At 32.1% G+C, this 12,317-nt stretch overlaps 1 protein-coding gene across 1 annotated transcript; it reads left to right on the top strand.

Annotated features, from left to right (window-relative positions):
* The first annotated feature begins 73 nt into the window (after window positions 1-73).
* LOC108751996 (neuromodulin) lies at window positions 74-11,496 on the top strand. Its single transcript, XM_018492530.1, has 4 exons — window positions 74-347; window positions 7,654-7,914; window positions 7,983-8,107; window positions 10,279-11,496. Exons 1-4 carry the CDS (start codon window positions 269-271, stop codon window positions 10,426-10,428), a joined length of 615 nt encoding a protein of 204 aa, XP_018348032.1. The 5' UTR covers window positions 74-268; the 3' UTR covers window positions 10,429-11,496.
* Window positions 11,497-12,317: the final 821 nt, after the last annotated feature.

Raw genomic sequence — 12,317 nt, forward strand, 5'->3', positions numbered from 1 at the left:
AGCGAGTGGAAGAAAAGGAACTAATAAAAAGGAGGACAAAAATAGGAAAGTGCAAGACGAAAATTTATACCTTTTAGCTTTTTGAAAAAGTAGAACGTAACTTGTATTCACTACAAGACTAGTCTTCACTAGAGAAAAGTGATGACTTAATTGTTCTTATTCGATAACGCGATGTCAACAAGAGAACTACAATAATACGGGTACTTTTTGACGGCGTCCCATTTTAATTTGGCACAAGAAAAATTAAGAGAAGTACGGATCAGGAGACATGGGGTGTAATACCAGTAAGGAGAGCGTTCAGCCGGCTGTAGAGGAGGCGAAAGAAGGCGATTCCATCAAGAATGGAGGTAAATCATCCCTTTCAATTTGTTAACCGTACAAGCAATTATTAGTCATTGTGCAAATTTAAAATAAGCTATACGATAAACATGATCTAATTTTACCCGCATATTTATAGCCTTACTAGAGTTTGCATGATATTAAATTTTTGTACTGATGATGATTAACCAATCGTGTTATGCTTCTTCTGATTTGTATGTTTTGCAGTTTTTTTTTTTGCATCACTCTAATCTCTAAAAAGTGCGACTGTCGCAAAACTATGGCGTTGTTTATCTTGACAATGACACAGCCTGCTTTGTTTCACGATGATAAATGTACCTCTGTTCACTTTGTTAGATTCTTCAAGCTGATTGCGTGCACGCTTCAGTAATAATATCAACGCAATCAGTAGGGTCGGCAGAACGGACGACTATTTTCCTCATAACGAATGCGTTCGATGTGCACAATGATGAATATAGAAATTTTTAGCTCCTTCCTCTGAAATATTATTCTTCATGTTTTGCAAGCTACAAAATCATTCTTGACTGTCCTTTCAATAAATCGCGGCGGAGACTTGAGTTATTAATTACGATCGGTCGAAAGCAAACGAAAATTCTTAAAAAATAATTTTTTTTTTAAATCAACATTATATATAATAAATTGTTGTTTTACGTCAGTCGAATATATAGAATAAAATTCTTGTGATGTAAACGATTTTTAAGAAAACTGTTTGTAGTAAAAATTATTTAAGAATAAATCTTAATTCTATTTGTTTTGTTACTTACAACGGAATTGGACGTATAGAACACGAACTTACAATTGATATTAATAAAATGGATATTTTGTATGCACTCAGATGTCATTATTTATTTTCTGTGTCTTATTAGATTTTTAGAAATTTAACGTTATAATTTCCTCCATCTTGCAATAATATATCATTCTCGATAAGGGCGCCAGAAAATGAACGTATTTTGGCAAATGTAAAATAGCTCAACGCTCGTGTAATCCGATGGGGGTATATCGAAATTCCGAATAAAAGTGCTGATCGCGTGATGTATGTCAAGGTTTAATCCCTCACTGTTTCTAGAACTACGAAAGTTTCCTTTTATAATCGAGATACGACAAGATGATGGAGTCTAGTTAAAATAGATGAAGGAACGGATTTAATAGAAGAAACATTAATAAAAAGCTTCGTTTCCAGAGCGCGATGTTTTTATCATAATAAATGAATCACAAAGTAGTATTTATGGGATAGTAATAAACAGTACCTGAGTTTTCGCAAGTATTAATGAGCGTTACGTACAGAAAGAACAGCTTGTAGTAGTAATAACAATAACAATAATAATAAACATAGAAAATCAAATATTGATTTCTTCTCGTTTGAGATGTTTATTCGGATGGATTTGGTTGAACTCACGTTCTTTTTTTTTAACAAAATGATAATGTCTTTTTCGCGCATTTCAGTATTGCACTACACGATTACAAGAGCACATTGATTTATATTTAAAGAACTTGATGTATCAGAAGTTGATAGAGCAAATTTAATTATTGAGTTTCGGCAATTCCTACTTTACTGGCTGGTAGTAAAAATCCGTGCAACGTAACTTGGAGTAAAATCAATTACTCGAAGCTTCGATAAATTTCCGCATGTGAGATACTGATTGTGAGTTTCATCAATACCGACGCAACTACATAGAGATTCCAACTATGTAGCTCGCATAAGAATCAAACCGCGGGAATGCTATTGCGGAATGATGAATGGAATCGATATATAAAAGTCTTGCGAAAAGTTATTGGTGTAGCGTGTATGTTAATCGCTTGAAAACAGAGTTTCGAGCTTTTGCAAATGGAAAAGCGAAATGTAACATTTAAAAATGTTCGTTAAAACGTTTAAAAATTATTGTTTTTTTCTTCTTCGAATAAAACGTAGAATATCTTCTTACATGGTAAGAACGATTTTGCTGAAGTAATCTAAAAATTTAGTTAGAAAGAGATTTAAAAATAGATCTACAAATAATTTTATTAGACCAAAAATATAATGATGTAATGAGGATATGCCAATGTGAGTCGACATTACTTATTCGTGTGTAACAATGTATATATTAAATTGTTACATACGAATAACTAGGGTCGGCTCACATTGGCATTTCCTCATTACATTATATTTACATTGAGTTTGTCTTTTATATATATAAAGAGCCTTATATTATTTATTTTAATTCTACATAATTGAAATAATTATGTAGGATGCTTCAACTGGTTGCTAGAATGTTAAAACCTTTCGGCAGCATTGTTCATCATGCTTGAAATTCCTACATTAATTATGTGTATAATTATATTTTGATGAATTCAACAAAGTTATTTCTATTATTTGTATCTACAGCTAAATTTTTAAGTACTTCCATCCGTTCTATGTGGGAACGTAATGTTTCACCGTAAATAAAAATTGTTAATGTTTTAACAAAAGCTTTTAAATGTAGTGACTTTCCATTTCATTTGCGTTTGGAAACTTTGTTTTCAGATCCGTATTTACATAGTTCAAAATATTTCAGCAAAATTGCTTCTTTCTGTGTGCATAGATATTTGGAATATCAAAACAAATTTCTTGAATCTTCAGTTGTATTCCAACAATAAAATTCCAATAAGTTATGAATATGTACGCATATGTGTACTTTCTGGTAACTGAACTAATCTTGCGGCTAATCTAATTATAACAATCTATACATAAAAAATAACACGTCTGACCTAGTTCTGTCACGTACAATTGTGGATCGTTATCATTCCAGGCTCAAAGTGACTGTACTTGTAATTGAAAGTAATTCTTTTCTTCTTCCAAAAAATATTTCACACGTAATGGAAGTGTAGAAGATAACAAAAAGAAGTAGTATAATAATTCATGTAAACTATTGTACTTTTGTATTTTTCTTCTCAGTGAAAGTTGAATATAGATTAAATGTTGCCCTTTGGCTGTATAATAATTTCAGTATTTGTGATTAGCAATGAATATAATTAAGTAATTATCAAGTGATTAAATAAGCAGCTTATACATTATACAATTTATACAATTTATCGTTCACTGACGTAATTTTAATAGAGCATGTAAACTGTTTATATATATGTATATCGGCTTTTCCTTTAATCCTCTTTCATCGTTGGCTTCTTGGCAATTTAAATGTCATAACAGTATTTCCGCTGTTGTGATTAAATCGTTTGCGAAGCATGCTCTATATTGTCTTTTTAGCAAAAAATAATACAAAAGATAAATTCAAATATAAAGTAAAAGAAGACTTTGTGGGCCGTGCTAGATGTTTTTGCTAATAATATGTAATTTACAATAACTAACGACAAATGTTTCGACCTTTTATTATATTATAATAACAGATCATTCTTACTGCTATCGGATTAAAATATAATTAATATTGTCAAATTTATAAAATATAGATCAAAGACACGCGCAATTATTAACCTTTCAAAGGTTAGTCAATAATTTTAAAATGCTTGCTCTCTAATCTACGTTTTATCAAGTTCGACGATATTAATTATATATTTTGTTATACTGAGGATGATTTGTTATTAAAAAGGTCGAAACGTTTGTTGGTGCACGACGTAACAGCGATAATAAGTTATTGTAAGTTAAATAATAATAAAAATATATATCTCGGCTTTCAAGCGCTCTTTTTCTTTATATTAGAATGTTGTTGATATAAGCCCCGTCACTTTTTACATTAAAACAAAAGATAATAATTTTATAATAATTTATAAATCGTATTTGTAAAACGTATTAAGATACGATTTTCTCAGCACACAGTTCTGCAATACGCAATTGTTTAAATATTCATAGTTTAATAGATTGAATAGGCACGATAGTGTGAGAAAAATCAAAAAGACTTCAACTTGCAATTGAAAATGCATAATTAATTAAAATTCCAGATATTGACAGGAGCATAAAATATTTCGGTTCGCTTTGGACCATTTCCAATATTTTAAAAAGAAAGAAAGAAAAAAAGATCAATATATCTTTTTTAGGCCGGGAGAGTCCAAAGTGGACCGAAAATAATATTTCCGACAACCTTCTTATGTTTGTAAATTAATAGAGCTTAAAAACATTCGGTCGCAAATAGAATAAGGTGCTCGATTCTAGTTATTAATAGCAAATGAGTAAAAAAAACCAGAAATACATAAAAAGTTGGAAGCACAGAGGGTTGAACGACATCCACGAGACGGCCCTGTTTCGCAGCGTGTACTCGGTCGCAGGGTAAGAATCCGAGGACTGCGACTGCGAACGAGCGGCGCGGCAGGGCCGTGATCGGTCACTGTTATAAACGGGGTCGTCGGTGCCCGGGAACAGTCAGTTGCACGTCAGACCGAGCCGCGCGTGGATGTGCAGGTGAGAGGCACCGAGCGAGCGAGTGGCGACGAAGGTGAGTCGCAGCGCGAGTGCGACCAGACAGCCGCCACCTCGCGATGCAACGATCCTCGCGTGCATGCCATCGTCGGCGGAAAACCGGGTTAAAAGAGGCGGGTGGCGGGCGGCGATGACCGGGGCGGGGGCTTGAAGTGATATTGTCTCAGGGCACGCGAATCGCGCTTGCCACTGTTAATATCGCGTATAAAGCGCGAGGTAAAGTCCAAAATGATCATCGACGATGCGATTGTCAGGTGCAACGCGAGTTTCTCTTTCTTGTACTTCGTATACCTGCACATCCGAGGACACCATATCGAACGCTCCGTAACCGGGCCGGGTCAAGTAAAATGGGAATCTTTATAATAAGCAACGGAAGTAGTCGCACCCTCTTTTAGGAAACCTAAAATCTATTTGAGATCAGCTGTTTGACTGACCGACCGCTATTTCGCAGTTAACGGATGTAGACCGATTAATAGATGCGCGAAATAAATTTTCTCTGATATTTAAAGAAAAGAAAACAGTCTCTATCAAAAGTGAATCTCAAGATTTGTAAATCTCTTCACCAAATGTACTTGAATTTATCGTTATCACGGTTTTTTTTTGTGTTTAGATACAAGAAAAGACAATAATCCATTAAACATTTTGCATAATTTTTCAACTACGAAAAATCTTCTTTCAATAAAAATAATTTGAAACTGATTGATATTTTATTACTATTAACTGATAATAGTAGATTGCTGTTAGAAACATTTGGTTTTTTTAAACAAAAACTGGCATTTAATTGCAAAATAATAATTTATAAGTATAATATTAATTTAATGTTAAAAGTTCAGAAATTATTTTTATAACATTCAGAAATTATTTTTATAACTTTTAACATTTTTTTTTTCGACAAAAATATTTTATAAAAATAAAATAGTTTACGATGTCGCTAAATTTATCTTTATAGTTTTAATCGACATATGAACAATAAACGAAAATGAAGTTTATCTATTTAGAGTTAAAAAAGGCTTTATAATCAAGATAATGTTTCTCTGGAAAGGAAGTTTGATTTCCTCGAGAGTTGTGGTAACAAGGTCTAGATAGATCGATGGCGAAACATCCTTGCGTGATATCAAAAAAGAAATAAAGCAAGTCCAAGCATTTAAGAGACATTATTGCCGTAAAAATACCGAGACAGGCGCGAAGGGAATGCTCGAAGATGAAATCACGGTACAAGTAGCAATTTGGTTCTCAGGCAAGCCTTTTAATTTTAAATGAAATGTAATACGCGCTTTTTATGTACATGCATAAAAAATATATGCAATTTTATTCTTTTTCTTTAATGAACTTTTTACTTTCTTTGAGAAAGGTTTACAATATATATAAACATAAACGTCGATAAAATTACAACGGACTTGTACGATCGATCTGCCTTTGCACAATGTGACAAAACCGAGAAGCGCATAACTGGGGAAGAATTCATTGCTCGTCACAAAAATGTCACTGTATCTCTTGAATTTCCACTTGGTCCGTCAAGTAGTAATCTAAAGAAACGGTGTCGCGCAAAAGCGCTCAATAGCTGGAGTGTCTCTTTTCTGAAAGAAAAGTTTCAGTTTTCAATATTGTCACACTTAATCCTCGTACTTTATTTATTTATATTTAATTATTTCATTCATTTAATCTCGAAAAACCTCAATCAATTAATAACATTTAATTTTACAAAATCAACTTAATCCTGATCAAACCAAACACTTTATTTTATAACATTATTTTATTTCTAAAAAATTTAGGACATATTTAAATTGAGAATATAATGGAACTCCAGAAATAGATCTTGGTGTAAAATACGAGGATTAACTTTTATTATTGTTCCTTCATCAGAAAGGATGAAGAAAAATGATGATAGATTCGTCGAATTACTTTTTATGATTTTCAAAGAAAAATTCGCACCGTGTGAAATAATTGCTTATGTCGATACGTCGATTAATCACTGGAGGCACAAAGATTTAACTTTGTTATAAAAGAGATGGAAGGCTCGATTAATATTTGTCACATCATTTCACATCAAGGCGTGAAATATTAAAAATGTATATTAGGCGCCGTATAATCTCGAACGTTCAGCGCGAAAATAGAAATGCTAATCGATACTTGTCGCTCTGGACGTGTCTGTGGAAGGTGAAATGTTCGGAATAAATGTAGGTGAACTGTGGCTAACACGGCAGCCATTTCTAATATACGGGATGTATCAGAAGCCGCACCCTTTCTCCTCCAATCTTCTATGGATTTTCGGGCAATTTATAGTCACTATTTTCTTAAGAAAAATATATTTGAAAGCAATTACAGATGTATATCAAGTAATTGATATATTCAGTTATATTTCATTATTTGTGTTTGATTTCATTATGTGTTGTTGATTCTTATTAAAAAGTGGCAAAGGCTCTAAGAATAAGTTAAAACGAAATAAGAAAGAAAAGTTAATAATAAAATCATTGCGGGGATGTCCGTGTATAATGTTAACAAAATATTTAGTTCATTATTTGTAAATGCATTACATATGTAAAATACAACAATTTGAATCCTTTTCAATTTAATATAATAATTTAAATGGCAAAAAAAAACATGGGTTAAGATATAATAAAATATAATATAATAGTATTAAAACCTACATCAAAGGATGAGAAAAAGCATTGACAAGAAAATCGGATCAAAGTCGTTTATCTCATGCAATTTACTGCGAATGATAAATTAATTTTATGTGTATAATATTTTATTAATATTATACACCGACACATCCCTTGGTTCTTATTGGCTTTTCTTTATATTATCATTATGCCTGTTATTATCGTTCAAGAAACTTTCAACTATATCAGATGTAGCATCTCTAATTCACATTCTGCATAAAATTAAGCCGAAAGCGAAATTACTTTTTATTTTACTTCTGTTTGAAGATATTTCAAAGGCGGCCGAAAACAGCGCAACGAAAGCGGAGTCCGCAGACGAGGGGAAAGAAAACGACGCAGACGAAGAGAAAGAGAAAGAGGCAGCAGCCACAAAAATACAAGCAGCTTTCCGTGGACATCACGCTAGGAAAAGTCTAAGAGTGTCGGAAACAGCGTCGAAGGAGACACGAACCGACGAAAAATCCTCCGAATCTACGGAACAACCTACGCAAGAACAGCTACAGGAGGAATTCCGTTCCGACGATCAGGGTGAGCGATTATATATTCTGTGATGTGAGTTCGGAGGAAGAATTTTTGAAACAGCTTCTGTTTGATAGAGCTCTGTGACGCGGCGAAAAAGATACAAGCGACTTTCCGGGGCCACATGTCGAGGAAGGAACAAGCTGCAGCCAAGTCGGCGATGAATATGGTTGAGAGTGCAACTGCTAAGATAGAAGAAAAGGTAAGTTAATTGTCAAACTTAAATATGTATACATATAGACCTGTTACTTATTGATTACAGAGGGTTAGAAGCTGTTTTATCTAGCATCTGCCTTCGGCCTTTCATAAAAATTTTAAATCACGAGTTCTGTTGAGCTCTTCAGAACTTCACCTAATCTAATATTATATCTAATCGTCAGGAAAATATATTCGATCATTAGTCATTTTTTATTATCAAATAAATTTTTGCTCCTCATTAAATCATTTAATGTAAAATCTGATTTAATAAAACTATTTGAGTTAGAGATATAATACATATGTATATATTATATACACTGAGAGAAAAAAAATGTTTGCGAGTACTACAATTTAACTATAATTTATATAGTCATTTTTTTGATCAACTATAAATTTATAATTGTTTTAATCATGCACATTATAACTGCTTCAGCGAGTTACTTGTAACGAAGTTACACTTACAAGTTACACTTACAAGTTTTTTGGTAACTGTAACGGTAACGTAGTTACATCTTTTTGGTAACGAATTTTATAGTTACTTTTATCGTTACTTTGCGTACGGCTCGATTGGACATAAGTCACTCATAATGCTTGAGACTAAAAAACTCCTAGGCACTCATCCGCTATAATTGATGGCCGTCGATTTTAAAAAAAGTAATGAAAATTAACAAAAAAAAGTTACTTTCTCAAGTAACGGTAACTACGAGTTATTTTTAAAAATTAATAACTAGTAACTTGTTACTTTTAAAAAATAACTTTCCATTCTCTGATCATTACAACTATATGACATGCATAAGTTTTTCCTTATCATGCGCAAATTAATTTTTCTTTACCATACCTCTTAGTAATTATTACCAAATAGTTAGCAAATGTTAAGAAAATAGTTATATTCAGTATAAGACGATTGCATTTATTACATAAAAATGATTATTTTTATTTACTATTCGCATCTTAACATTTTACTATATTAATAGTTCAGATTATCATAATTCATAGTACAATTTTTCCATATTTGAAAAAACTGTACATATAAGATTATTATTATTACTAATAATAGCAGTAGTAACCATAAAAATGGACCTCCTAACCATAATTTTTTAACCATGCAATTATAGTCATAAATACTTTTCTCTCTCTGTGTGTGTGTGTATAGTAGTTATAAATATATAAAATTCAGAAAATAATATATTCTCTCTCGATATGAAATTCAATAATTTTTATAATTTTGAACATTTTTGATTAATTAATCTTGCTTATAACAAAGAGTAATTTTCCAAGCAAATTTTAATAGTATTAAAAATTATTGATTTGTTGATATTAAAGAGATAGGATGAACGCAACTAATTATGATAAAGAGTAAGATGCCTTACTTTTTATGTAGTAACCCTATCTCCTAGATTAAAGCTGCCTGAGTGATACAAGAAAAGATTTTTTATTAATAGAGTTTTATTGATAAATAATGAATTAATTATATAGTCATCTTTTCCAATAAATATGTTTAAGAAATAATGCAAATTAATATCTCAGTAAATTCATTTTTCACAAATTACGTTGCTGGAAAGTAATTGTCGCGTAGTTTTCACATTGCGTTTTATACTTGTATTAAAACAAAATTATATATTAAAACAAGAATAAATAGCTAAGAAAGCTGTTGTAATCAAAGTAATTTTTTTCTCAATCTGATATGCCGATATCGATTCGATCGATGAAGCGGTAATGACAGGTTTTGATATACAAGGTCGCCGTGATCGATCATTTCTGTGCCGAGATCCGTGAGAGAAAGCTATTGTTAGACTCTTTGACATTACGTTGATCCACGAATGCTCGGCGAATAATCGACAGTTGCCTTCCAAGCTGAAGATGATCATCTGGGTACCGAAGCGCTACTAAAGCTCATCCCAGGACCAGTAGACCGGTATGGCCTACAATGTTTAAGTTACTTTCGTGTCGTATCGATTAATTATGTACGGACTAGTTGATGCACAGCGGGATTCCGTGCAGTCTCATTTAAGATAAGAAGGGTAACTTCGATAAATGCGAGAGACATCCCGTTTGCGAATAAGTTCCAGTTCGAGGAACCGTATCCGAGGATGGAAAAAAATTTAGGGTGTCTTAAATGAACGAGCGGCTATAGCGTTCTACTTTTTACGTTCTTTTGTTCAAATTCTGCTGCAGATGCAAGACGCTGTTCAAGAATTAGAGGGGATCGACTTGGCCGATCCAGACCTGCACAAGGCAGCGACTAAGATTCAAGCAAGTTTCCGCGGTCACAAGGTCCGTCAGGAGGTCAACATCCATTCTACTGCCGACGACTCTAAAAAATAAGACGCTTACTCAAATGCAGGGATGCCGGGAGATAGAATATTACTTATTACAGTCAGTGCCATTCTTAACAGGTTTCAAACGCCATCCCCCTATTTCTTGTACCTTATAATGTAGCATCCATAAATTAGTAAATTATGCGCGTAAAATATATACGAGGCATTCCAGACAAGCCGAGACAACGGGCAGCCGAACGAATTTGACTATTAGTTTACCTCGGGCCACTAGTTATTGTGAACAACGATACCGTTTATTTTACGTTAACAATTAATCCAGCCTTTGCCCGGGACCAGTGAGATTTAAGCGCTTTCTACTTTGGCTAAAATGAGGATCTTTCAAACGAGATATTTACAGGCTGAGGCATACAAATGTGGGAACATTTAAATATTTCTATTATTTGTGGATATATAAAAAGTTTTCTGGAACAAAGTTGCATTATGTAAAGAAAAACTATAATGATAAATAAAACAAGATTGTTCCTTGAGCCGACTCCTATAAATCGATTTTAAGTACATTTCACACAATTCGCTACATGACCACATTATTAAACTATCCTCATACTATCGATTTACACTTACATTTTTTATGAGTTATTACTGCCATACATGAACGGAGGGGTATACATATAGGCAGATTTTTCAAGACTTTTCAAAGGACTTTTCAACATGGTAACAGTACTTTCTATGTAAAACACTAAAAAAAAAAGATGATATAGGGGAAAAAGAGAGAACAGATAGTCCTCTATATAATTATCCGACATAATACTCAACATAAATTGTGATCTACAACAACAGAATAACAAACATGCAAAATCCTCATATCTGGTAGGTATGTTAAGTGGAACGCGACGAACGCGATAGAATATAACTTTAACGTCCTGCGCATGATAAACGGAGCATACATTAAGATGTACCAATATCAATATATGCATGTTAACTTTTATAAGTTCCTGTATCTGTGTAAAATAAACGGTATGGTTGTAGCGTTTCCAATTCTAAAACTAACGATGAAAGTCTGTTTTTCGAATATTTTTTTATCATGATACACAAATATTTAAAGCACGATTTTATTTTGTATTCCTAATTTATTGTTGAAATGGAATGTGATAACTAAAAGTAATATTTCTTGACTGCACTTTTTACATTTTCCTACAATTTCTTTTTTTATTTTTCTCTTTCACTTTCTTTCCCTTCTTATAAAAAGTTTATATATATATACATATATATATATATAATACGTGTGTATATGTGTATGTGTATATATGCATATATACGTATATATCTGTTTCATTTTAAATGTGGAAAGTGTAAAAATGTGTAGGATTGCTTCTCCTTTGAGAGTTTGGAAAAAAGTATTGATCTAAATACAAAATAAACAGATGATTAGTCCCATCATACTATTCAACTTATTATACTTAGAGGGACTATAAATTTAGAAACATCTTTCCTATACTATTATAATTATACATATATAAAAAGAATTAAGAAAAAGAACATTCCAAACTTTCAAATAATTTTACAAACTTTTGGACACAAAAGATATTGTATTTTATTATTGTAGTATTTTATGTTATTAATGCAGTAGAACTTCTATTTGATGCAGAAACTTGCATATTAGTGCTTCAAAATAAAACTTGTGATAATATTAAAAATATTATTGATATTAATCTGTAATATTTCTTATTAAAATTTTGTCGATATTATTTATTTCATGTAAATGATCTATTCAGATGCTTTGCATATGTTATTGTGCAAAAGGCATTTAAAATAATGTAGTTAAAAAGATGAATGTACTACTCATCGGCCTATTGTCAATAATAAAGCAATTATGAAGTAATCATTAATCGAGGTTCTACTGCATCGATTAAAAGCGTGCGCAATATATATATATAT

This window comes from Trachymyrmex septentrionalis, unplaced genomic scaffold, assembly GCF_001594115.1.
Source record: "Trachymyrmex septentrionalis isolate Tsep2-gDNA-1 unplaced genomic scaffold, Tsep1.0 scaffold53, whole genome shotgun sequence".
Taxonomy (NCBI): domain Eukaryota; kingdom Metazoa; phylum Arthropoda; class Insecta; order Hymenoptera; family Formicidae; genus Trachymyrmex; species Trachymyrmex septentrionalis.

Bases quoted from the DNA above. Each gene is read 5' to 3' on its own strand.
- LOC108751996 (XM_018492530.1), top strand. From the start codon at position 269: ATGGGGTGTAATACCAGTAAGGAGAGCGTTCAGCCGGCTGTAGAGGAG. The intron at 348-7,653 runs GTAAATCATCCC...TTCTGTTTGAAG, and splicing joins CGATTCCATCAAGAATGGAG to ATATTTCAAAGGCGGCCGAA. The intron at 7,915-7,982 runs GTGAGCGATTAT...TCTGTTTGATAG, and splicing joins ATTCCGTTCCGACGATCAGG to AGCTCTGTGACGCGGCGAAA.